The sequence below is a fragment of the Polypterus senegalus genome, chromosome 16, assembly GCF_016835505.1.
Source record: "Polypterus senegalus isolate Bchr_013 chromosome 16, ASM1683550v1, whole genome shotgun sequence".
NCBI lineage: Eukaryota > Metazoa > Chordata > Cladistia > Polypteriformes > Polypteridae > Polypterus > Polypterus senegalus.
In genome coordinates, this window is record NC_053169.1 from 2,096,481 (window position 1) to 2,123,611 (window position 27,131).

A 27,131-nucleotide genomic window follows, 5' to 3' on the forward strand; every position below is an offset into this window, starting at 1 on the left:
ACAAAAGTTTCAGTCTCCGGTTTACGAAGGATCTCGACATTTTAGGGTTCCCCCGATACCGAAAACATTGCTATCTCGATGATGTGTGTCTGTCTATATGTGTCACAGGTTCTTGAGGATGGTCTAAAACGGCTGGATGGAAAAATCCCAAACTTAAAACTTAAGCCCGTTACGAGATGAGATGTGCTGATTAGTTTTTAAGCCAAATCGTTCAAGAGAAAGAGGCACTCTAGAGGAACCCTCAAATACCGTAATTCTGCAATTAACAATGCATTCTTCTTGTCAACTGCTATCGTAATGACATGTTTTATGATCAGAAAGATCAGCATCAGAGAGGTTAATAATTACCGAAATGTTTTAGAATAATTCGGGTAACTTGGTTCCTAGGGCGTAAAGCCTACTGACACTCGGGTCCACATTTTTTTTTTTATATGTTACCCACCCCGTGTAGTTTGTAGTGGTGGCTGAGAAACATTTTTAATCTCATATTTTTATGGAGAAATGACATATGACAGATTCAAATTGAATGGGGAAGGGGTGAGCAATTCTGGGCAATGTCAAACAGATTGTCACGTAACTGGTATCGCATAGCCCACATACGTACAAAATGTGTGTGTTTTTTGCTGAAATCTCTATTTAACAGTTACTCCCAGAAAATTTACACGCAGACAATAAACAAGACAGGTGTCTTTCCCACAATAATCTTCCTCTGAATTGAAGATCTGCCCCCCTTCGCCTCATTCACTGGTCAAGAATCCTGTCTTCCAATTGCTCAGGTGTTAATTGCTTAAAATATTTTGAAGAAAAGTGTTTGCATTTTTTTGCCAGGATGTTTCTATTTTTTATTACATCAAAGGTAATTCCTTTTTGTTTGAAGTCACAGGATTAAGCCAGTATTTCCAGCCCTTCTATCAACCCAATGAGTGTGGTAAAGCTCTTTGTGTGAGACCAGATGTGATGGAACTGGACGAGCTTTATGAATTCCCCGAATATTCTCGGGACCCAACAATGTACCTCGCCTTAAGGAATCTTATCTTGGCCTCTTGGTATAGGAATTGTAAAGTAAGTATAATATATTCTTGTAGGAGATGATGCATCATAAAGTTTAAAACCTGCCAAGTGAGTTTTTTAAAACCCTGCTCGCTGTATTTATTATGGATGATGTTGTGGTCAGTAGGACTTCCTAACAGGTCCAGACAATTGAGTTTAAATTGGTAGCCCAATTTGTGTGGATTTGGCATGCTCTTCCTGTGCATGGATTTTCTCCATGTACTCCACAGTTTTTCTTCCGGTTCCTAAAGATGAGTTTAGGTTAATTTGGTGTCTTTAACCAGGTACAGTGAGGGTGTCTCATCCGGTGCCATTTTGTGCTTTTCTTCTATTGTTGCCATTATGACACTTGTAATAGACGGCACACATGGACTGGCATCCTGGCCAGGAGTGAACAAGGATTCTTGTCCAGCTAGTCGGCCAGTACAATGGAAGGACTGGGGGAGATGAGCACTGCTAAATATTTTCTCCTCCAAATACACGACCTGGTTTAGGATTCCCACACGGACACCAGCAGGGCATACTGGAACCTGTAGACCCGTGACGCAGTCCTGTTGGGTTCCGTGGGGGCCACCAGGGGGAGCTGAAAGAATTAACAATCTCTACTTTGTGGGACTTCTGATTGACCCGAAATTACTCCCGGCTTCAAGTCAAAAGAGTCCACTTGAGCTCATCCAGGCAAGTCAGAGTTGGGTGGAAGGGGACGAAGCTTGCAAGGAGGAGTGGAAGGGTGAGAATGAAAAAAGAAAGTGAAGAATTGTAGTGTGTCTGGTTTATGCCCCACTTGACACCTATGTGTACAAGGTATTTATAAAAATAAATATTTTATTTAAATTGAGACTTGTCTGTGTGGTTTTATCTGGGGTTTGGGGTGCTGCAGTGCCCCCTAGTGGTCACACCCTGTATTGGAATAAAGGAGTTTTCAAAAAAAATTTTTTTTTTTGGAGATAAGGTTTAACTTTGGGGAGTGAAATCTTGTTATTTTAGTGTCGTTTCAGACCAGTCAGGTAATACTTTGGAGAGAAATGTAAAACCTCTGCAGTGTTTTTTGTAATGTATCATTTAAAGATGCGTCCAAGTTAAAAAGGGTCGACCTTCTTATTCACTGGAATTCTCGTTTGCTCTGCTCACACACACACACTTAATCAAGCATTGAATGAAGACGGCACAGGGTGCTGCTTACGCCAACTTCACATTTGCACAACCCCTCGTCAAACTTGGCAACAGTAGCTGATGATTTCATCTCCTGGGTATTTCACATTACACGATGGAGAATTGCAGGGCAAGTTGAATTAGATTAGAGTACGCTGATTTAGATTAAGTAAGAAGATTCTTTTAATATAAAACAAATAAGTTACTGTTTATACATATAATGCGCCATGTATTCATTATAATAAAGTTTCTTTTTTAATTTTTTCATAATTTTAAAAAGTACCTTTTTCTCACAGTCATGTGAGTTTGTGTTGTAAAACCTAAAAACTTTAGTGAACACAACCAGTTGAGGGGTTTCTGTTGAACCTGTGATGCCAGTAAAGGAGTCTCTCCCCTAAAAAGCTAAATGATGATAAATAACATGTCTGTGTTGGACACCTGGGACATTCAAAGAATCCATTCAATTTAAAACCAATGTGTTGTGCTGTTTTTGCAGGAAGTCCTGACTCCAGAGAAATGCGCACCTCACATTATTGTTCGTGGTTTGGTTAGGGTTCGCTGTGTTCAGGAGATGGAGCGAATTCTTCACTTCATGACAAGAAAGGGCCTCGTAAATACTGGAATCTTGTCTGTTAGGCACCCTCTTCTACCAAAAGAATACACCAAAGTAAGTAACACTCTTCTCTCTCTAACGATCTGCTTTCTTTCAATATCATTTCCGCACTCCACAGTGTATTCCATATCTCGTACCAGATAAGACAGCAGTCCACCTTGAGGGCTCTGTTTCTGTTGCCTGTATTTGTTCTCCTTATGTGTTCTGATTTCAGATATCTTGCTTAAAAAAAGGGAAGAGACCTCGACTAATTCTGTACAATCCTTATTATGTCCTCTTCCACATAAATCGGAATGACAAAACCCAAAAACAGGGGTCATCTCCTGTTGTCCTTTATGCTTCCTGCACAGTCAAAGTCTGACTGATCCGATCGAGTCGTGACTACGTGAACAGTGTGGCTGGATGTGCCGAGTTACAGCGCATCTGGAAAGCATTCACAGCGCATCACTTTTTCCACATTTTGTTATGTTACAGCCTTATTCCAAAATGGATTAAATTCATTTTTTTCCTCAGAATTCTACGCACAACACCCCATAATGACAGCGTGAAAAAACTTTACTTGAGGTTTTTGCAAATTTATTAAAAATAAAAAAACTGAGAAAGCACATGTCCATAAGTATTCACAGCCTTTGCCATGACGCTCCAAATTGAGCTCAGGTCCATCCTGTTTCCCCTGATCATCCTTGAGATGTTTCATTGGAGTCCACCTGTGGTCAATTCAGTTGACTGGACATGATTTGGAAAGGCACACACCTGTCTATAGAAGGTCCCACAGTTGACAGTTCATGTCAGAGCACAAACCAAGCATGAAGTCAAAGGAATTGTCTGTAGACCTCTGACACAGGATTGTTTCGAGGCACAAATCTGGGGAAGGTTACAGAAACATTTCTGCCGCTTTGAAGGTCCCAATGAGCACAGTGGCCTCCATCATCCATAAGTGGAAGAAGTTCGAAACCACCAGGACTCTTCCTAGAGCTGGCCGGCCATCTAAACTGAGTTATCAGGGGAGAAGGGCCTTAGTCAGGGAGGTGACCAAGAACCCGATGGTCACTCTGTCAGAGCTCCAGAGGTCCTCTGTGGAGAAAGAAGAACCTTCCAGAAGGACAACCATCTCTGCAGCAATCCACCAATCAGGCCTGTATGGTAGAGTGGCCAGACGGAAGCCACTCCTTAGTAAAAGGCACATGGCAGCCCGCCTGGAGTTTGCCAAAAGGCACATGAACGACCCTCAGACCACGAGAAACAAAATTCTCTGGTCTGACGAGACAAAGATTGAACTCTTTGGTGTGAATGCCAGGCGTCACGTTTGGAGGAAACCATGCACCGCTCATCACCAGGCGAATACCATCATCAGGCAAGGTGAGGATATGTGGAACTGCTTGTATGTTACATTTATTGTCTCATATAAGATAATAAGAAAATCTTTACATTTGCATTTATTTATATTATCACTGTTAGGAGCTCTGAGAGTAACCAAGGTTACACCTTAACTGATGAAAGGGCCTTAGCTACCTCGAAAGCTTTCATTTATAATCTATTTAGGTAGCCAATAAAAGGTGTAATTTCACACTACTTTCTCCTGTATTAAAGTGTATTAGACAGTTTAGCAAGAATTTCTGTTTGATAACATAATGTTTAGGTACAGTGGCTCTGTGTTTTTAGAATTATTACAGTTTTGTAACTCTTGTACTTAAGTTTTTAAGCATGCTTGACTTTTAGCGTAAAAAATAAATTTAATGCCGAGTTTTCAATATCGTGTCCTGAAACAACTGAGACTTTTGTGTATTTTTTTTGTGGAGTTTAGGTAACCATAAAATCAAGTGTTACAGCAGATGACTGACGTTTGTCTTGTCCTTCTGTTCATCAGAAATCGGTGATTGTTATTGGTGCAGGCACATCAGGCTTGGCCGCTGCTCGTCAGCTCAAAAACTTTGGAGTGCAGGTAAGCCACATCACGCTAACAATGTGAGGATATGTGGAACTACTTGTACGTTACATTTATTGCCTCATATAAGAGAATAAGACAATCTTTGCATTTATTTATATTATCCCTGTTCTGAGCTCTGAGAGTAACCAACAGATAGGATGCTATATAAGAGTAAATGTCATTGAAATTAAAGAAAAGGGGGGAATAAAGTACACCGTGACATGTGTGACTGAATATTATTGCGTTTCATTGTCAGGTGACAGTTTTGGAGGCCAGAGATCGCATCGGTGGACGGGTATGGGATGACACCTCACTTGGAGTTATGGTGGGACGAGGAGCCCAGATAGTTAACGGCTGTATTAACAACCCCATAGCATTGATGTGTGAGCAGGTGAGTGTTAGTCCTTTGAGTTACCTGTTCTGGCAAAACTGTAATGGTTTTTATTTTGTGTAATCTTAAAAGAATACTCCACACAAAAATGACATTTTGTTTGTTACCCTATGTGGTTTCAGTGGCGGAGGGGGCGGCACATTTTTGGGGGCAGCATTATTGGCCAAACGGCTCAGTACAATTCGTGTGTAAGAAGCAGGGTTCGGAAAAAATAATATCACTCATGAATGAAAAAAGTCAAATTCTCTGATTTTTATCCTCAAATGCTTCAAAAGCAATTTCCAGACTGTCCTTGTGTGACGGCATGAGACACAGCAGTTGAAATTTATGAGGCAATAACAAAAATAAACATAAACATTACACCAATAATAATTTCTAGGAAGATAATTAATTTACAATTTATAATTTTGTTTAGTTATTAATCCAAATGCGCGCTTGCTCTGCGCAGAAATCATCCCCACCTATCACTTGTACACCACACTGGTTCTGGTTTTCGCAGCGTAATTATATTGAACTAATAACAGCTTATCAGTGTGTCTCTACAGGGTGGTCCAGATCTAATTATGCAATTTTCATTACACTATAATTTATTAAGTTTATTACATAGAGAATTCACAACTGAATGGAGGAGAAGTGGGACATTACATGGAAAATCAGTGAATTAATTCAATGCAAGTCCATTTTCGTTTATTACAAGATATTTCAAACAATTTTTTTTCTTGCATCGTATTCCTGCATTGCATTAAAAGTTGCATAATTAGATCTGGTCCTCCGTATACTATATTCTTGTCTAGTTGATGCTTATAAATATATGTGAAAAATTATTGCTGTTTATCTATATATGAATAAATCTATGCAAAGTTTATCTTAATTTTTCTTTTACGTCATTTTAATTTTCTTTTTAAATAGGTTAGCATATTCAGATATGTTGGAGGGCAGCAAATTGAAGCACCGCCCTGGGCGGCATGAACTCAAGCTAGCTTTGTAATATTGAGTGAGAAAAAAAATTTTAATCTCATTATTTTCATGGGAGATCGGACATAACAAAGAAATGGGGGTCCATTGTGCTGGACCACAGGAAATGATATCAAAAATGTCCATAAAAACAAAAAAGATCTCCCATGACTCGTGCCACTCCATATGTCATGTCATCCAGTCGCACGCTCACAACATACAAAAGCTTGCATCTTTCGCTAAAATACTGTTAAATAAATAATTCCGGAAAACCAGAGCAGTGCACACAGAGGACGCACGTTCACACAGGCTCGAGTGATTGGATTGAAGGTCCGCCACTCCCCTCATCCACTGGTCCTGTTTTCAAGAGTCCTGTAAATCTAACATACAGTAGGTATAGGATTGGCAAGATGTTTGCGTTCTTTCAGACTGCAGTCTACTAATTTTTTTAAACTAAAAAATCACTTTGTTTTTAATTTTATTTTTCAGATTGGTATTAAAATGCATAAACTTAAAGAAAGATGTGACCTTATTCAAGAAGGAGGACGAGTGACGGATCCTACGATAGACAAACGGATGGATTTTCACTTTAATGCCATCCTGGATGTTGTATCTGAATGGAGGAAAGACAAAAGCCAGAATCAAGATGTTCCTTTGGGAGGTTAGTATTGTAAAAAATAATGTGTCAAAAAATAAAATAAGGCCCCCGTGAGTCGACCTCTGAACCCTGAGTCGTGTTGTTGAAGCCAACAGTAAATAAAAAGATGGCCGTGAAATTAGTAGTACTGATAAGAGGAATAAACTGGCAAGTCTCTGCCATCAGTGGTATTTTTACTATGGTGTTCTACTGCCCATAGTCTCAGCCCTGACAAAGAATCCTTTGAATTTCTGCAGATAAAGCTACATGTTGTTTACAAATACAGAATAAAATCCAGTAATTCATTTTAGGAAATACTTAGAAAAGTCTCCTTGTTACCATACTGGATCTCAATGTGATCCTCATTTGTTCTGCGTTTCCACCCATGACTAGTGAATATTGATACAATGGAACCTCGGTTTGCGAGTAACTTGGTTTATTCGTGTTTTGCAAGACGAGCTAAATTTTTTAATAAATTATGACTTGATAAACGAGCGATGTCTTGCAATACGAGTAGTACGGATACATTTTGTCTGCTGAGCGTCATGTGATCACAACTGAGCTGATGGTGGTTCTCTCTCGCGCGCCTCTCTCTCCTCTTGAGGGCAATCGTCTCCTATTGTCCGTCTGAGTCTGCGTGCCTCACTCATATAGTCAACATCTGTACGAGTGTATACTGTTTACTACAGCATTGTGACTGTGTGTGTGCGCGCGCGCACATGTGTGCTGTGAAGTGCGAGTCCCCGTCTTGCACCCCAAAACACGAAGCTGAGTCTCGGTACTTTAACAACACCAGCTTTATTCAGCTTGAAACAGCAACAGCGCGGTTATTTATTGTACCGCGACCTTTATAATGTTCCTTGTATCACCCATCGACGACAGGCGCTTATAGCCTGTCCGCGATCTTTTTGGATACGCTTATACGGCGAACTGCTACAGCGCTGGGAGACTGCGATTGCTTTGGGACGCTCTTCCATGTGTCGTCCCGTTGGGTGGAATCCCACAAGAGTTTAGAAACTCACTGTGACGATGCGGGTTCTGGCTCCATGCTCCCATCGCTATTCGGGAGCCCTTCAACCCAACACCGTCGATAATGTCACCGAGTGAACTAGTCAGTGGAGGCAATAAACAATTGAGCAAGGGGATGGTAAAAAGTGCAAAAGTGCTTTTATTAAAATAGTCAAACAAAAACAAGTGTTCAAATAAATAAAGTACAGTGCTTTCATAATTCCATAAATAAATAATCCCATGAAAGAAATGTGGAGGTTAAAACCAATAAATAGAAAAATCTTAAAACAACGAGGTTAAAACGATCAGGAAGCAGTCTTTAAAAACACAACAATGACAAGCTTGGTGCATCTTTTCTGTTAGCGTCTCACCTGCTTCTCCCAGTTAGGCTTTGCAGCAGGTGAGACGCTCTCTGCAGCTGCCCTCTTCAACTCCTGCAACGAGACTGGAGACCTCCCAATCCCTGGCTTCAGTCTGGCACTCATCCCAGAATCTGAGACTTGGCTTCCCTGACAACCAGGACACTCATGCCAGGGACTTTACCGCCCAAGCCTCCCGACTCCCGCAGCTTCTCGGCCTTACGCGTCCAGCCATCCTTCTCTGGTTACTCCCGCTACCTGGTCGCTCGGCGGGAGCAACAACAACTCCAACCCCTGGGTGTAGGCCTAACACCCAGGCCCTTGCAGCTGTCCATGAGCGCTCGTTCGCTCGCTCTCCACACACACACATGCACCGTGTGTCTCTCTCTCTCTCTTGCACCGACCTGCTTCCTCTCTCCCTGTAACCTCCGTTCTCTCTTTCCTTTCCTGTTCGTTTTCTGTTTCCCTCCAACCGACTCGCGCTTCTCTTTTTATAATGCGAGGGGCCATAGCAGCTGTAGCATATTAGCCACGGGAGAAATCACGGATGTGGGCAGTCCCTCACCTGTGCACTCGGTGAGAAACGCCCACACCACAGATCGCCCCGTGGCTTGCTATGGCCCAACGCCCCCTCGCTAAGCCGCCACGAGAACGGTGATCATTTATTTAAAAATGGCCTTTACTAAACGAGCCGTGGACCCGCTATATCACACTCACTCACACCAGCCATGATTCTTATTACAGGTATAGTGCAGGTTAATTTGTTTTATGTATTTTTACTTTATATTTTGTATTAATCATTTTTATATGAATAGTTTTGGGTTGTGGAACTGATCATCTGAGTTTCCATTATTTCTTATGGGGAAATTCACTTTGATAAACGAGTGCTTTGGACTGCGAGCACGTTTCCGGAACGAATTATGCTGGCAAACCGAGGTTCCACTGTACAGTATTTCTTTTCTTGAAGATTCTCTCTTAAGGGGTTTACGTCGTCGTGTTGTTAACTAACTTCTCTAAACCAAAAAAAAATCAAATTATGGACTACATGGATCCCTGGCTATTGGTTCACCTTTTTCACATTCTTGGAAATGTAAATTCACATCATGGTACTAAACCTGGAACAGCAGGCTTTGGACTGAATGCTGGCCGACTTCACTTCACGCATGGGTGTCCCCTACAGAATGAAATAAGAGTTTAAAACGGGGAAGCAATACAAGAGCTGTATTTATGAATGAAGGACAAGTTCTTTTATATAGTCGGCAGTCACGAAAAAAGTGAATACAGTAATCCTTCCTCGATCGCGGGGGTTGCGTTCCAGACCCCCCCCGCGATAGATGAAAATCCGCGAAGTAGAAACCATATGTTTGTATGGTTATTTTTATATATTTTAAGCCCTTATAAACTCTTCCACACTGTTAACATTATTAGAGCCCTCTAGACATGAAAACACCCTTTAGTCAAAAGTTTAAACTGTGCTCCATGACAAGACAGAGATGACAGTTCTTTCTCACAATTAAAAGAATGCAAACATATCTTCTCTTCAAAGGAGCGGCGTCAGGCGCAGAGAATGTCAGAGAGAGAGAAGCAAACAATTAAAAAATCAATACGTGTGCTTTTAAGTTTGCCGCGGCATTTTTTAGAGGAGCGTCCGTATCTTCTAAGCAAACATCACCTCTGCTCACAGCCCCTCCGTCAGGCGCAGAGAATGTCAGAGAGAGAGAGAAGCAAACAATCAAGCACCGCGCAGGAAGCATATCATTAAGGAGTTTTAGTTAATATGTAATACATGCTCTGATTGGGTACCTTCTAAGCCATCCACCAATAGCGTCCCTTGTATGAAATCAACTGGGCAAACAAACTGAGGAAGCATGTACTTTAAATTGAAAGACCCATTGTCCGCAGAAATCCGCAAACCAGCGAAAAATCCGTGATATATATTTAGATATGCTTACATTTTAAAATCCGATGGAGTGAAGCCGCGAAAGTCGAAGCGCGATATAGCGAGGGATCACTGTACACAAAAATGAAACGCTTGCTGTTCATTGAATAGATTAGCACTTAATGACTGACGTACTCTTTAGAGCAATCAAATGGTGGCTGACACAGGATCCTAATCAGCATCCTTGTACGAAACGAGTCTCAGGCTGCTGGCTCACAAATTTCTTGGCAATGCGGCAGTAAGAGAGAAAGTCACGTCTGAAACTAACAGGGTGTGCAAAATGACAAACAATGTCATGATTTATTTTCAGAAAAAATCCAGCAGATCTATAAAACCTTTGTACACGAGTCTGGGATTCAGTTCAGTGATATAGAAGAGAAGGTTTTACAGTTTCATCTCAGCAATTTGGAGTTTGCCTGTGGCAGCACCCTAGAACAGGTAAGAGAAGTTGTCTTTATAAAGTATTTTATTTTTGGTAATATTAATATCCTTATTTTTTAGTAATAATTACATGGAAGTTATAGTAGCCAAGGACTGCCTGAGGCCATTGCATTCTGTATATACTGCAGTATTTTTTATTGTGGGGTTCTTTTGTTGGTGACATGTTACTGTCAGTAGTCTGAGGAGAATTTCATTACACATAACGATGGTAGCGCTGCAGCTTCACAGTAAGGAGACCAGGGTTCACACCCCGGGTCCTCCCTGCCTGGAGCTTGCATGTTAGAACATTAGAACACTCTGGACGAGAGCAGGCCATTCAGCCCAACAAAGCTCGCCAGTCCTGTCCACTTATTTCCTCCAAGAAAACATCAAGTCGAGTTTTAAAAGTCTCTAACGTCTTACTGTCTACCACACTACTTGGTCGCTTATTCCAAGTGTCTATCGATCTTTGTGTAAAGAAAAACTTCCTAATGTTTGTGCGAAATTTACCCTTCATAAGTTTCCAGCTGTGACCCCGTGTTCTTGATGAACTCATTTTAAATGTTAAATGTTCTCCCCGTGTCTGTGTGGGTTTCCTCCCACAGTCAACAAGACATGGATGTTGGGTGCATTAGTAACATTACGTTTGCTCTAGTGTGTGTGTGTGTTTGTGTTTGCCCAGCAATGGACTGGCACCCTGTCCAGGGTTTGTTCCTTCCTTGCACCCTATGCTGGCTGGGAGGGGTTCCAGGACCACCCAAACACCCTCAGTGACTCTGTTCAGGACAAAGTGGTTTTGAAAATGGCAGACGCATGACAGTAAACTGGAACAGTAAACCCACTGATTGTAATCAGTACAATAAAGTGTCTTTAATCAGTACAACATTGTATGTTTTTAATGATACATATTCAGGAATCGGGTTGAAGCAGGATGTTTGTGCACACAGAGACGTATCATTTTACATCAATAAACTGTAATAGGAGTATATAAATGTTTTCAGTCAGCTGGAGAGAAACTGTACAGAATACTGTTTAGTTTTTTAATTCTTACTAAACATGCAGATACTCAGTTTAACATGCATATTAACTGTAAATTTTTTTTAGATTTAAAAGATTTTAGCAAGCTCTATAGAACACACATTATCAGGATGTTGTTTTTTTACCCATTACATTATCATGCATTTTTTTTTTTTTTTACAAATTCAGTAATTATGAGTGTTTGAAAAGGCAACACGTCATCTGGTGCAGCCACATGACAAACATGGAAACTGTATATTGATCATCGATGTCGACTGTGATGCAGCCTTAAATCACAATTAATATATAAGACGGGCTTTTCTGGGATAGACCCAGCTCAGGACAAGCAGGTGTGGTAAGGGATGGAAGATCAAATGCTGATAAAACTGGCAACAAACCAAAATGTGTGTAGTCGAATCACTTAAAACAGAAATATCACACAAGTTTACCAAAAGGAAAAAATAGGAGCATTAAAGCCACCAGCAGCCCTTCAGCAGACATTTGTACTACTCTAGAGCAGGAGGACTGGTACAGACCCGTCATGTCTGAGCATTTTCTGAAGATATTGTTTGTCATGCCCAAGTAATAAATGTGGAGGGCGAGTGTTCTAAATATGGGCACATCTCTCCTTCACCGTGTCTTCATTTCAAAACCCTTACGAATCTCATTTAAGTGCTCAGATTGTGTCTGAAGTCGCACACACTCATCAGTTTGAGTAGCTGAGCTGGACAGGCTTTGTACCTCCTTAATATCTGAGGGTTTTGCAACAACAGCTCTATCCTCACTGCGTGGTCTTGTCTACAGTACACGGTACATGTCACAGGTCAGTGGATGAAACTCAAAACTTGTAAAATAAATTCATTTGGACTAATATATATATATATATATATATATATATATATATATAATATGCTGGACAGTTTGACATCCTTGGCAGAGCAACGGGCGCTGAGCAGACTCCTGTCAATCATGGAGAATCCACTGAACAGGATCATCTCCAGACACAGGAGCAGCTTCAGCGACAGACAGACTGATGTCACCGTCCTGCTGCACTGACAGACTGAGGAGACCCCACACTATGCGACTCGGGGGGTAAACGTTAACATTATACAAAGTTATTGTCTATGCATTTGTATTACTTTTTAATATTGTTTTTTGTATCAGTGTGCTGCTGCTGGATTATGTGAATTTCCCCTTGGGATTAATAAAGTATCCTCTCTGTCTCTGTCTCTGTCTCTAGCCTGGCGCTTCACGGTGGAGACGGTGTGCCTTTGATAATGTGCCATGTAACTTGACATTAGTCTGATGGCTGTATGTCTATATATAATAATAATGACTTCTTATTTTTTCAAGGTTTCTGCACGCTCCTGGGACCACAATGAATTTTTTGCCCAGTTTACAGGAGACCACACACTTTTAACGGCTGGTTATTCTTCTTTAATAAATAAACTGGGAGATGGACTAGACATCCGTCTTAAAACCTCGGTAGGAAAACATTCTAGAGTTTAAGTATTGATGTGTACATATACAGTATGCATGAATATGTATATAATATATAATTAGTGCTGGGCAACGATTAAAATTAATTGCCAACAATCACATTGTTAAGCGCAAAATTCAATAATGAACTCAAAAGCATTGTATTGCATGTATTTGGTCTGCAAACACTTTAAACAAATTAGATACTTTTTAACAGCAGTATTCCCTTTACATAGTAGCAGTTAAAACTTTCTTGTAAATCTCAACTTAAACATTAATGTAATCAAATGTAAAACCAAAGCTATTTGCCACTGCCTGCACGTTAACGTTTTATCTAGTTTGCTACAGAAAAACAAGTTACTCTCGATTGCAAGCGAGACTGAGGCTTTCAATGTAATAATAATATTAACAAAAACTGCATTAACACACAATAAAATAATTGTCATCATTAATGTGTTAATGTGATAATAATGTGTTAACTTGCCCAGACCTAATAAATATTTTTATATATATATATGCACCAAGAGGATTTTTCACAAACTTGCATGTGAAAGTGGCTAGCGTGGCTAGCGTGGCTGCTGACTTTTGCCGCACCGGAGAGCCTGTTTGTCCAGTCGCCACTCAAGGAGTGACTGTAGAGGTGGTCCACTCCTACAAGTAGCGGGCAGTCCACATCAGGGAGAGTTGGGTCAAGTCTCAGACCAGAGAGGAGCTCGAGGAAAGGGCAGACCGAGCAGGCTCTTTGTCCTTGGCAGACGGCGTTCCTTTAATGCTGGTAGTGACATCCTTCACATCTTCTATAACTCGGTGATGACCAGTGTGGTGTGCTTGCAGATTTTATTTTTATTTTTTTTTATTTATTTTTTTTCTCCAGCCGTCTGGAGTTTTTTTTTTTTCTGTCCTCCCTGGCCATCGGACCTTACTCTTTTTTTCTGTTAACTAATGTTGGCTTATTTTAATTTCTTATTTTGTCTTTTATTTTTCTTCATTATGTAAAGCACTTTGAGCTACTTTTGTGTATGAAAATGTGCTATAGAAATAAATGTTGTTGTTGCTGGGCTGGTAGCTTCACTTCAAGAGAGGGCCACCACATCAACAGGCTAATTAAAAGAGCAACCTCAGTTATAGGACCCCCTGGAGATCGTTGCAAATGAGAGAACTAAAACAAAACCTGAGTGCCATTATGAACAATGCTGCACATCCTCTCTCTGACACCAACACTAAGGATTTTCAGCCAACGAGTTATTCAGTGTAGGAGTGTCATGAAACGTGATGGGGGCTCCTTTATACAAACAGCAATGTGCCCGTATAGCACCGCACTGGCACTGCTAAGTCAGAAATTTTCTTTTTCTAGAATTTTCTTGCTTTATAGTCATTGTATTGTGTGTTCAGACCAAATTGTATCTATCTATTTATTTAAGGAGCTTCTGTAAAAAGCCAAGATTCCCCCAGGATACAAATAAAGCTCTAAAGTTCGGTCTATCCCTAAAAAGCACACACGTGGATTAGTTGTGGACTCTAAAACCGGCCCAGTGTGAGTGTGGACACTCCAGAATATTCAGGGTGATAACAAAACTTGAACGCAGCCAGAGAGGCAGATTGCGCCTTTGCATTGTTGGCTTGACGCCGCTTGCTCACTTTCCATCTTCACGGCGTCCCAATTAAACAAGGAATGCGGCTGATTGGTTTCGTCTTCCATTCTGGATGTGAATGTGTTGTCCATCTAACCTCTCCGCCGTTACTCTGATTTGCCTTCTTTAAAAAGAGGACTGTTTACGTGAACGAAACATAAGAAGAATGAATGCGTCGGCCCAAGGTAATTGTTTTTAAGGATGACAAGGTAACTACTAACACGTACTCTGTCCATTCTGGTGATTCTTTAGGTTGAAGCCATTGATTATACCGGAGGTGACATCACAGTGATTGCGAGCAATGGCGCCCGCTGGATTGCACAAAAGGTAAATATTCCGTACCTGGGATGTTTCAGTATAATAATTCTGGTCTTGTCATATTTTCCCCAAAAGACTACGTTTTTAAGTAAAATACATTTTTTTAATTTGTAAAAGTAATAATGTAGCTACATGAGATTGTTTTCTCAGAGCCATTACACCCATTTATTAAATATTATCTCTCTATTATAATAAAAAAAAATCCTGGGATATGAGAAGACTTTTTAGCCTGGGATTTTCCAGGCGAGGCTTTTCCAGAGAGACACTTTCATGTCCCGTGAGACGAGACTTTGTGCCAAGAGATTTAACCAACGCCCGGGGCCGGAAATAAAAGACAAAGAGATGATGACAAAGTAGAACGTCGTAAAGAATTCAAAAATGTTGGCGTGATGCACATGAAGAGCACGTTCGAGATTATGAAAGTATGAAAATTCGAAAGTCTCAAAAAAATGATGGTAAAGATCGCATTAGTGCAAACAAATGGAAATTAACGATAACGAAACAGCAAAAAGAGATTGAATATTTGGACTTGGGTGGTATGACAGACGTATATAGATATTGTTCGGATTTAAACTGCAAGTCAGAGACTTGTAGATCGTCTAATTCGTGTTGCCATCAGTAGTGTTTCTTCCCAATGAAGAGGCCTATCCGCGAGAATTAAAAGATTTGTTGTTTGGTGAAAGTGAAATCCACATACGTGAGTGGCAGAGACTCGAAGTGGCTGGCATGGTAGCGCAGGTTAAGGGGGTTGGCAAGCGAAGCGAGCAGGGGGTGAAGCCCCCTAGTTTCTAAATACAGTAATCTTAAAATGTCCATCTTCTTTGTAGACAGGAAAGCATGAATAGCCTCATATGTACGTAGAGTTCAGTTTCCTGTCCCCTTGAACCTAATTAAACTGAACGTCTCCTCGACCCGCTGGCCAGTGTGTTGTAATTACAGGAGTGGGCACAACTCTCTTTAAGGGTCTTTCTGGTCTTTCTCACAGGTTTTGATAACAATCCCTTTGGCGTTACTTCAGAAGAATATCATTCGTTTCAATCCACCATTGCCAGAGAGGAAACTAAAGGCCATGCACAGTCTGGGCGCCGGAGTCATTGAGAAGGTAAACATATTTTGAAGACCCCTACTCCAACCCCCCCCTTCTTGAAGTGGATGCAGTCCTCCTCCTCAAGCCTCCATAGGCCTGCTGGCCGTGTGCCCTGAGTGGAGCTCGTCTCCTGGTGCTCTGCGATGTTGTGCAACGTGTCCCTGAAGTTTACTTTTAAAACAGTCATATTTTTCCATAGTCATGAAATGATTTCAGATGAGCTTAGCCTATTTGGTGACAAATGGACTACTGTTTCCTACACTACATCGTTGGCACGTCCGTTAATTCCGCTCATCTGGAAGAATCATAATGTGTCCTCTATAACTCAATTGGAAAATGATTTTTTATTTTCTCTAAGATTTGGTGGAGTTTCCTTAATGTCCTTCTAAAATGGGTCTGCTGGACCGCTGCCTGCGTCTCTGCTAAACATCCATTGTTTTAAGTAATAAGAGGTTGTACAGCACAGTGGGTCTCACTTTTGTTGCTAATTCACTGTCAGATTAGGTCTTTTTGGACTGTAACTCTGTTCTCGGTGGTTCTCTGGAATGCACAGGGGGATTCATTGGGAAGGCAGAAGACACTCCATCCAACCTTGAAGCCGTCATCCTTTTCCCATCTGCGTGGTGTTATCGTGTGGGCCGTTTCTGGGTGCAGACAGTAGGGAGGGTCCTTAGAGTTATTAGCTTCTTTTTGTTCTCTTCCTCCAGTATCCACTTTGGCCTTGTGGGCTTTGAGCTTGGGTTTGGTCCTGGCCACAGAATTCAGGCTCTCCTAGGGTCCTGTATGCTTTAGTTTGGGTTAGGATCTGGGAGGTAGCTTGGCTCTAAGCTCTGACGTGTTCTCCCTTGGCCTTGTTCAGTTGGTTGGTTAGCTCTATTATGTGAGCCATATCTGGGTAGACTATGGAGAGGCACCTTGGAATTATGGTTAGGATAAGATAAGATACAGGGTGCCCATGAGCTCCATTCTCATCGCTGCAATCTGGGCTGTTTGCTTAGGGTCTCATGGGTGCCCAGAGACTCACGGGCCATTGTCGCCAGTTCTTTTTTAGAGGTTTTCATACTGCGGTCCCCTCATATTTAAAGCTGTTTTTTTCAACTGTTATCTCCTGTTCTTCGGCCTTCTCTCCTTACTTTGCAGGGATTCTGTTTTGGGTTGAGGGGTCATTAGGTTGGTCTGTGGGGTCTGAGTTTGGGTTAGAGACTTTAAGTTCAGGCTATGGATTCATTTTAGCGTTTTGGTGGTCTTTTTAAGTTTATACCCTATTCGTAGGGTTAGGGTTGGGTGTAGGAAAAGAACAGGGTTGCTATGGTCTCCGCCCACATCGCTGAAGTTTCAACTGTTTGTTTCTGGTCCTGTGGGGTCCCCAGAGATGCATAAGCCATCGACACTAAATTTTTCGGTAGTTTGTTTTTTTTTTTTTTTTATATACCAAGGTCCCCTCACATTTTTAGCCTCTTTAGATAGTACAGTATATGATTTTATGAGGAAGTTGGATCCTCTCTGTTTGCATCTTTTGTTTTTCTCTCTCTCTCCCTAATGAATTATTGGAGGTTTAGAAATTTGGTGCAGTTACTGAGTATTTTTTCTGCTCTATCCCTAGTCCAGTGTATTTTATCCCTTTCTGTGGAAGTCTGTCTGAGTTATTAGTGGAGTACAGGGATAGTGGGTTTGCATAAAACCTGTTAAGTTCTTTTAAATTGGTGGTGAGGTTTAGGTTTAGGTTTGTTTCGTTTCCTATCCCCATAGGATTGCAGCCTTCAGGATTTGACCCCTGCTCCATAATTGATTTCACCGTTCTGCCTCTCTCATCTCGCCATCCAACTGATTGTGTTTTCTTCCTTTTATGCTCTGGAGGGTGGGAGTTTGTATAGATGTACCCTTTACGTTGCCTGACTATAGTGGCCCCCCAAATATACTTTGACATCCATGAGCTGTCAATTATTCTTCTATGAATCGTTTTGGGTTTGGTTTTAGTGTGGTTTAGGATTATAAATCTCAATCGTTTCAATGATATGGGATTGATTGTACTTTGGAATGAATAGACATCTCAATCTTGTCATTTTGTTCTACTGAAACACACGTTTAACTGTCACATTACAGATTAGTATTCCTACACTTCTTGAGCACCGACATGATGCCACACACTTGACTTCACTTTCCCATGTCGGCTCTGACAAACGCTCCAATTTTTTAAACTGTTGAGTAGATCTGAATAACACACGAGCCTGTACTTACCGTTTACGGCCAATTTCTTCAGCCCCCCACTCTTGTATATCGAGTGATACAAAACAACAAAGCGTAATCGGACCTAAAAATCATCCACCGGGGTACCTTGTATTGGTAACTTCATTCAATTTTAAGACACACAGTGTAATAGTGGCTCACAAAATGTCTGGAGGTTTCAAAAGACTCCTACGGAGCACCCGTCCAACGCTGAGAACAAAAGCTTTAAAACAAAGAATTTTTTTGTTTGAGCCAAGAACGATCTTGAATATTGAGCCGCTTGTTGATGTTGCAGATATTACGTAAAAAATGTGAAAATCTGTCGTTTTTTTTTTTTGGAGGGGAAAAGAATAATACATTAAGAGATGATAATAAGACAAGTCTGAGGGTGCTCACCTCATTACCCAGCTCCTCTCTGTGTTTCCCTGCTCTCGTCTCATTTTCGTGTTTAGTTTTGCGTCCCAGTTTGGTGTGTCGGTGATCACGAATGGGTGACGTCTTGCTGAAGAGAACTTCGTAGCGTGACGTGAATGTAAAGGGCGAGGGCTCAGTTTCCATGTCCAGCTCTTCTCGTTTCAGACCTTCCTGTGTTTAAAAAAAAAAACGCACATGAAGGTAAATCCATCGGTGGCTGGCAGGGCGCAGAGACACCCGACTCCACTCGAGGTGCACTTGCTTTAGAACTTTGGCTGAAGGAGGACTTTGCTGTCTTCCAAAAACTGCAAAGTAATTCAAGATTTCAATTTACACTTTCAAAGATTGCCATGCAGTTTCCATACAAATTCTGGAGCAGCAAGATTGAGGGGGCCGATTTCTTTGGACACATCCCACCCGTCCCTGACAAGAGAGGCCTCTTTGGTGTATTCTATGACATGGATCCAACTGTGAGTATGTGACCTTTAATGACTTGTAGCAACAAAGCGTTCAGATTGTAGGAAAATCCTTAGTTACATTTTATACTTGAGCATTGGAAGTGTGTTGTATGAAGAAAATGTATTATTATTACTTAATGTTTTTTATGGGGTACACACTGTCTTGAAAAAGTATTCAGCCCCCAAAACTATTTCCACATTTTATCGTCTCCAGAGTATATTAAAATAAGAATTTGTTTCTAGCTGATTGGTTTCTGCACATGATTAGTGAAGAAACAAACAGACAAAATGCAGTGTTGGGGCTGAAATGACTTCCTTAGAACGCAAAACGGAAAAATCCCAACAAACGAAGTCGAAAAATTCAAGAGACGGCCAGAGGGTACTACGATTTTAGTCAGTGAGTGAGGTCTGCCACAGGGAGTCGTGTAATTAGAAATGGCACAGAGCTTGTCAAATAACACAGACGTATCCTCGGTGGAAGAAGTCCTTCACGATCTCCTGCTAAATGGTGGATATTTTAATTGAAGGGGATACTAAAGGTTTGATTTTTAAGTGCCAATGTGATAAAAGCAGTGGCACCACATCAAAATGCCACTAAACTCGACGTCCTCACGACTGCGTTTCCCTTTACAACCCCAGACGCTGGTCTCTGTTTTTGCCTTTCGTCTGCGCTCCCCCAGCATTTTGAACCTCTGAACATGGAGACTAATGAAGTCACCAGCTCAGAGCTGAGGTGTAAAGAAGTGTGGAAAAATGCATAACCTTAATTGCGCTGTGATTGGTTTGTGCTCATTACGTGGCCCTTCCCTGATTGGGTCCTGCTGATTGCGTTTTCTCAGCCGCTTTGCTCGCCTTACACTCGAGTGTCGCTCTCAAGAACAATGACAAAGACGTGCTTTTTGTTTTCTGTATTCACCTTTGGTGTTGTCGGTGTGTAAATGCAGATAGCAAGTGAGTGTCTGGCATGGAGGACTCTCTCTTTTCCTGTTTACTTCACTGCCAGTGTAGGTGAACATGTGCATCATGTGTGTTCAGTCGTTTTAGTGTGGAGCAGAGATACTTTTATAAAAGATGTGAAAATGCAAGTGTGGACGGCGATTGTCATTTTTAAATGAGAACGTAGCAGTGTGGGTGTAGTGCCAAGTTTTCACAAGAGAAGTTCAAAGTATGTTTAGTAAAACGGGAATACTAAATCCGCTTTTAATAGCGTCAGGGACTGCACTGGATACACATTTCATACCCTCCCTCCATTTTGGAAGTGTCGGCAGCAATCGCCCCCCACAAAGCAATTCGTTATTCTAAATAAGTAAATACGTACCTGGATCTACAGCCATGGTAGGTAACTTTCTAAATATGTTTTTGTTTTCTCTCCATTGACAACGCACGCACTCATCATTTTATTTTATATCTGCAGGGTAAACAGAGCGTCCTAATGTCCGTCATCACTGGCGATGCAGTTTCAATCATCAAAGATCTGGAAGACAAAAAAATTGTGGCTATGTGTATGGGCATACTGAGGGGACTTTTTAAAGAACAGGTAATCTGCTGGTAATGCAACGATGAAGGGCGGCCGGCACACTTCACTTCTCCATTAAGATCACAAAACATCAACCAGCTTAACAATCGGCTCACAATGCGATCGACACAAACAGACAAACCTTGCCTTCCATTTGGGTTTCATTTCAATTCGGTAGACTCATCCTATGCACATGTCTGACAATATCTGTCTGTCTGTTTATATCCGTCTCTCCCTCTATCTATCTATATCCGTCTGTCTATATTCATCTGTCTGTCTATCTATGTATTTCTCTCTGTATATATCTATATCTATATAAATCTAAATCTATATATATATATCTATCTGTCTGTCTATATCTATATATATAATTATATAAACACACACATACAGTGGTGTGAAAAACTATTTGCCCCCTTCCTGATTTCTTATTCTTTTGCATGTTTGTCACACAAAATGTTTCTGATCATCAAACACATTTAACCATTAGTCAAATATAACACAAGTAAACACAAAATGCAGTTTTTAAATGATGGTTTTTATTATTTAGGGAGAAGAAAAATCCAAACCTACTGGCACTGTGTGAAAAAGTAATTGCCCCCTTGTTCAAAAATCACCTAACTGTGGTGTATCACACCTGAGTTCAATTTCCTGATTACTGCCACACCTGTTTCAATCAAGAAATCACTTCAATAGGAGCTGCCTGACACAGAGAAGTAGACCAAAAGCACCTCAAAAGCTAGACATCATGCCAAGATCCAAAGAAATTCAGGAACAAATGAGAACAGAAGTAACTGAGATCTATCAGTCTGGTAAAGGTTATAAAGCCATTTCTAAAGCTTTGGGACTCCAGCGAACCACAGTGAGAGCCATTATCCACAAATGGCAAAAACATGGAACAGTGGTGAACCTTCCCAGGAGTGGCCGGCCGACCAAAATTACCCCAAGAGCGCAGAGACGACTCATCCGAGAGGTCACAAAGACCCCAGGACAACATCTAAAGAACTGCAGGCCTCACTTGCCTCAATTAAGGTCAGTGTTCACGACTCCACCATAAGAAAGAGACTGGGCAAAACGGCCTGCATGGCAGATTTCCAAGACGCAAACCACTGTTAAGCAAAAGAACATTAGGGCTCGTCTCAATTTTGCTAAGAAACATCTCAATGATTGCCAAGACTTTTGGGAAAATACCTTGTGGACTGATGAGACAAAAGTTGAACTGTTTGGAAGGCAACTATGTCCCGTTACATCTGGCGTAAAAGGAACACAGCATTTCAGAAAAAGAACATCATACCAACAGTAAAATATGGTGGTGGTAGTGTGATGGTCTGGGGTTGTTTTGCTGCTTCAGGACCTGGAAGGCTTGCTGTGATAGTAGAATTCATGGTTCCATCTGTCTACCAAAAAATCCTGAAGGAGAATGTCCGGCCATCTGTTCGTCAACTCAAGCTGAAGCGATCTTGGGTGCTGCAACAGGACAATGACCCAAAACACACCAGCAAATCCACCTCTGAATGGCTGAAGAAAAACAAAATGAAGACTTTGGAGTGGCCTAGTCAAAGTCCTGACCTGAATCCAATTGAGATGCTATGGCATGACCTTAAAAAGGCGCTTCATGCTAGAAAACCCTCAAATAAAGCTGAATTACAACAATTCTGCAAAGATGAGTGGGCCAAAATTCCTCCAGAGCTGTAAAAGACTCATTGCAAGTTATCGCAAACGCTTGATTGCAGTTATTGCTGCTAAGGGTGGCCCAACCAGTTATTAGGTTCAGGGGGCAATTACTTTTTCACACAGGGCCATGTAGGTTTGGATTTTTTTTTCTCCCTAAATAATAAAAACCATCATTTAAAAACTGCATTTTGTGTTTACTTGTGTTATATTTGACTAATGGTTAAATGTGTTTGATGATCAGAAACATTTTGTGTGACAAACATGCAAAAGAAGAAGAAATCAGGAAGGGGGCAAATAGTTTTTCACACCACTGTACATATATAGATATATAGAGAGAGACACACACACAAACTAAATAATGAACACTTATTGGCTGTGAATGTGTGTCTACTCCCTCTGAGCAATCTGATTGGTCAGTTTGGCTGTGGTCAGGCAGTGATAGGGATGATGATGTCATACTTTAGGGGTGCAAAGTTCCATTTGCTGATTGTAACAATTATTTGTTTTACAATAAAAAGGAATTAAAATAGAGGATTTTTAAACAGCCACAAATCAAATAACTTACTTAGTAACATTAGCTGACTAAATACAAATGTCAAGTCACCTTCAGAGATGGGAAGTATTTGCAAGAATACATGGGCTGTTTTCCCAGCTGAGGGCCATCCATCCATCATTGATGGAAGTCAAAAAGCAGATGGGAAGCAAGGGGGTGCTTTGCAGGAATGAGATCGAGAGAGGAAGCAGCGGGCAAACGAGGATGCTGTGGAGGAACACGGAGGGTATAAGCAGAGGAGGAGAGATCAAGTATTTTTTTAAACTTTATTCCCTTTCTTGAAGTGTAGCTTAGTGTATTTGTAAGGTCACAGGACAAAAAAATGAGTCACCCCAGGCTAAGCCTAATCACATGTAACTCCTCTGTGCCTTAAAGGCCAAAGGGGCCTACTCTCCCAGAAAAGCAGGTTTAAAAACTGGAGGAAATGGTTTGGAGGTTCAGAGTTTGTGAAAATTCCACCCCTAATAAAAGATTTTCTTTTTCTTCCTTTGTATACTCAGGAGGTCCCGGAGCCTATCAGATATTTTGTTACCCGATGGCATAAAGAAAAATGGTCTCAAATGGCTTACAGCTTTGTAAAGATTGGAGGCAGCGGAGAAGCTTATGACATAATGGCTGAGGAGGTGCAAGGCAAATTGTTTTTCGCTGGAGAGGTTGGTCACTATCTTACATAAAGAATAGAATATGCACTTTGACATTAATTAAAGGGCACAGTCAGTGGTACATGACATCAGGGCTCTGCCCGACTCTACAAAATCTAAGAGGGTTTCAAGCAAAGGTCTGCTTTTCATCACAGTGTAAGTAAAGGGGCATCATTGGCTACGCGTACTTGGGAGCCCACATCAGTGACAGACTGGACTGGTCTTGTAACACAGGCAGAGCCAACCTGTTGGTGTGTGGGCACTGCACACTTTTAATGTGGGTAGCGACATCCTTCACCTCTTCTATAACTGTGTGGTGGCCTTTGCCAGAATGGTGTGTGCTGCCTGAGGTTACCCAGCCACCCATCATCCTAACCTGCTTATCCAGGGCAGGGGTGCAGTCCAGCAGGCATCAGACACAAGGCAGGAACAGGCCCCAGTCCATCATTGAGCACACACACACACACACACACACACACACATTCACCAAAGTGCAGTAAGTACAGTCCCAGTGTTTCAAGTTTGACTTTGTCTTTATGTGCACACGATGGCTGACAATCAATGACTGCTCACCTGCTGGCACAATGCACAGGATGCGGTAAAGATGAATAAGGAACTGAACAGTGCAAGTTCTTTTTTTTTTTTAAATAAACGGGGCTGGAGTGCCAGTCCTGCCACCAGCCCCTGAGTTTGGAGGACCTGCTTGCAGATTAATTGCAGTCTGAAAGGGCCTTGCCCAGGAGTCAGTTCTGGTGTTTATGGGATTTGAACCGGCAGCCTTCCGATTACCAGTGCAGATCCCTACCCTCCGAGCCACCACTCTGCCTGTCGAGGACCTCCCACTGTCTGATGTTGTGTGTTTTATGGACTAGAAACAGAACAGAAAAGAGAGAAGACTGGCTGCGTGCCACCACAGCTATTAACCCTTTGCACAGCAGCTGCGGCCCTTGCCAACAGAAGAGAAGCTCGTCTAGTCTGATGGCTCGTGTTTTACATACCATTAACAACAACAAAAAAAAAAAAAAAACTGAAAGCACCTCGAATGCTAAACTCGCCACAGCTGCTGTTCCTTTGCAGCACACTATTGGCCGTTGGTGACTGGGACTTGAGCTGTGATTTGACACGGTGGACCAATGAGAAGCAACTGTGGTCAGCAAATCTGCCATGTGTCCTTACAAAAAAAAAGTCCTCTCATGTGACATCAGTGACAGTTAACAAGGTCAGAAACTGTAGTTTGTCAAGTTTGACATCCCCTTCTGACTATACAGTCGTGTCACGTATGCCAACTTAAGGTAGCAGAATCCGTTAAGGACAGAAAGACACATTTAGGCTCTGGTGTGGACGTGCAGCCAGCTGACCTTAACAATGGGTAGGTGGTGTGAAAGTTCAAGAAATAGTTTGGGGCCGCGCTGTGCCTGTGTGAGTCGAGTCACTCGAGGACCTCTTATTGTTCAGGTAGGTACCAACACTAAAGGTGCACCAGCAGGAAGTGAAAAAACCCCAAGTTTTTATTCCCTCTAGCAGGGAGTACACAGCATGCTCTGACTTTCATCTTTTTCTCTTTTCAGGCTACCAATCGCCATTTCCCTCAGACTGTGGCCGGCGCCTATCTAAGTGGTGTCAGAGAAGCGAGCAAAATCGCAGCTTTGTAAAGGTGCAGCTCAGCCTCAGCTTCTCTACACCACAGGAAGAACAAAGACTGAAAACGTGGTGCCAAGTCAGTGAGGGGCACCACCCTCAGGCCCAGGGCAAGTCTTTAGAGGTGGTCCTGTGATGCCCACCTACCTCATGTATTTATAGATTCAGCCGAAGAGCAAATGATCTGATGTATACAGTCATCTTTTTTTTTTTGGTGAAGATTTCTCATTTTATAAACGTTCATTTTGTTTTAACTCTAGAAACAATTGCATGGGGGTGAAATGTATGTGTCTTTCAATTTGTATGTTAGCCAAACTATTTATTATGCTTAAACCTTCTGCTTGCAAATGAAACATCTAGTGTAGAGAGTGGGGACTTGGATCCATGGTTGCAGTTTCCTTTTTTTATTTGTGTTTACTGAACGATTGCCCGTCTTTTCTGTTGCTGCACGTTCTGTAAAGTGTGAGTGCAGTCCGCTTCTAAATGGAGTTGCTTGGTCCGTCACCCACCCCAGTGCCATGGTTCTAGAGTAGCCTGTTAACTATCTTGTACAGAAATCATTTGTAAATAAGCATGATGAGCCCAAGAGGAATCATTGTAAATCTCTGAAAAGAAAAAAAAAAAAATTAAATTGTTAAAATATTCCAGTGTGTGTATTCTTTAAACAAACATTTATAAAAATAAAGTAAAAAAAAAAATAAAAACATCCAGTAAGAGTGGAACACCACGACTCCAGGATAACCCAGCCACCAGAAAATGAGGAAGATCACGAGCAGCAGGGTGAGAAAGAGCATCAAAGCAGGATTTAACCTCCCCGAGCCTTCAGCTCTGTGTAAGTACAGTTGAAGTCGAGCGTCTCTGCGGGTCGGCTGTTTGATCCGATGTACTCTTAAGTCTGGCTGCCACCCAGTGCATGAACATATGCTGCAAAAAATATTTCTATGTGGTATTAACAGGAGGGTTTTGAGCCTTCAACCAAAAGACAGAATGTCGTGTAAACAAAAAAAGAAAAAGCCAATTTTAGAACAAGAAAACCAGACCCATTAACTGAATCAAGTGATAAGCCGTTACCTGTGTAGAACTGGACCGCTGGCGTATGCCAATCCACATTCACAGAGCACAGCTGTCTAATTCTGAAACGGGAGTTTAACTGAGCTATGGCAGTTAAGAGAGTTGATTAAGAACCTGATGGTCATTCTGGCGGAGCTCCTGTGCAGAGATGGGAGAAACTTCCAGAAGGCCAACATCCAGTGCAATACTCCATTGATCTGGGCTTTTTATGACAGAGTGGCCAGCGAGATGCCGGTCTGCAGTAGAAGCCACATCAAAGTGACAAATGTTTGCAAAAAGGCACCTAAAGAACCCTCAGCCTGTGAGAAAGAAAATTCTCTGGTCTGATGAAACCAACCTAGTAAAACAAAACAGTTCAAAGTGTCGTGTTTGAAGGAAACCACTTGCAATGCCATCCCAATACTGAAACATGGCTGTGGCATGGTGAGGGACTGGGAGACCAGTCAGTGAAGGAAAGCCAAACTCGGCCAAGGACGGAGCAGGCCTTAATGAAAACCTGCTCAGAGGGCTCTGGACCACAGACTGGGCTGAAGAGTCACAAAGCAAAGACAACCCAAGAGTGGTTTAGGGTCAACTCTGTGAATGTCCTCGAGTGTGCACATCACTGGAGGGACCTGAAAATAGCTGGCCATGGACCATCTTTATCCAACTTGATAGAACTCAAGGATCTGCAGCAAAGTCTGGTCTGTGACACATCAGACCCAAGGAGACTCCAGGCCAGAATGGCTGGCACAACTAATTACTGATTAAAAGGTCTGAATACTTAGGTCAGTTATTTTGTTTAATACAGTACTAAAAAAAAAAAAAAAATCTAAAATCCAGTTTTTTCTTTGTCATTCTAGGGTATTGAGTGCTTCATAAAGGTTAAAAAAAACAATGATTTTAGGACAAGTCTTCAGTATAACAATAAAAGAAAAAAATTCTCATCTTACTTATTTACACCAGGGCTTCTTTAACT

At 41.6% G+C, this 27,131-nt stretch overlaps 1 protein-coding gene and 1 long non-coding RNA gene across 7 annotated transcripts in view; one reads left to right on the forward strand and one right to left on the reverse strand.

Annotated features, from left to right (window-relative positions):
- LOC120516967 (lysine-specific histone demethylase 1B) overlaps positions 1-26,896 on the forward strand; it is a 78,265-nt gene extending 51,369 nt beyond the window's left edge. For 4 of the 6 annotated variants that reach the window (XM_039739005.1, XM_039739007.1, XM_039739006.1 and 1 more), the window contains 13 exons: positions 878-1,062; positions 2,699-2,869; positions 4,683-4,757; positions 4,999-5,133; positions 6,577-6,748; positions 10,341-10,468; positions 12,821-12,952; positions 14,830-14,904; positions 15,881-15,997; positions 18,967-19,092; positions 20,495-20,617; positions 23,324-23,476; positions 25,033-26,896. In XM_039739005.1, coding sequence (XP_039594939.1) covers positions 878-1,062; positions 2,699-2,869; positions 4,683-4,757; positions 4,999-5,133; positions 6,577-6,748; positions 10,341-10,468; positions 12,821-12,952; positions 14,830-14,904; positions 15,881-15,997; positions 18,967-19,092; positions 20,495-20,617; positions 23,324-23,476; positions 25,033-25,116 — 1,676 coding nt within the window. In that variant the 3' untranslated portion in view covers positions 25,117-26,896. Of the gene's footprint in view, positions 1-877; positions 1,063-2,698; positions 2,870-4,682; positions 4,758-4,998; positions 5,134-6,576; positions 6,749-10,340; positions 10,469-12,820; positions 12,953-14,829; positions 14,905-15,880; positions 15,998-18,966; positions 19,097-20,494; positions 20,618-23,323; positions 23,477-25,032 lie in introns of those variants that run through there. The other 2 variants (XM_039739004.1, XM_039739009.1) reach the window with 2 other exon arrangements.
- On the reverse strand, positions 18,534-20,481 carry LOC120516970. The gene is made up of 2 exons (XR_005630952.1): positions 20,399-20,481; positions 18,534-18,793 (listed from the first exon to the last, which is right to left on the reverse strand). It is a non-coding gene; the product is annotated as an uncharacterized LOC120516970 (long non-coding RNA).
- Positions 26,897-27,131: the final 235 nt, after the last annotated feature.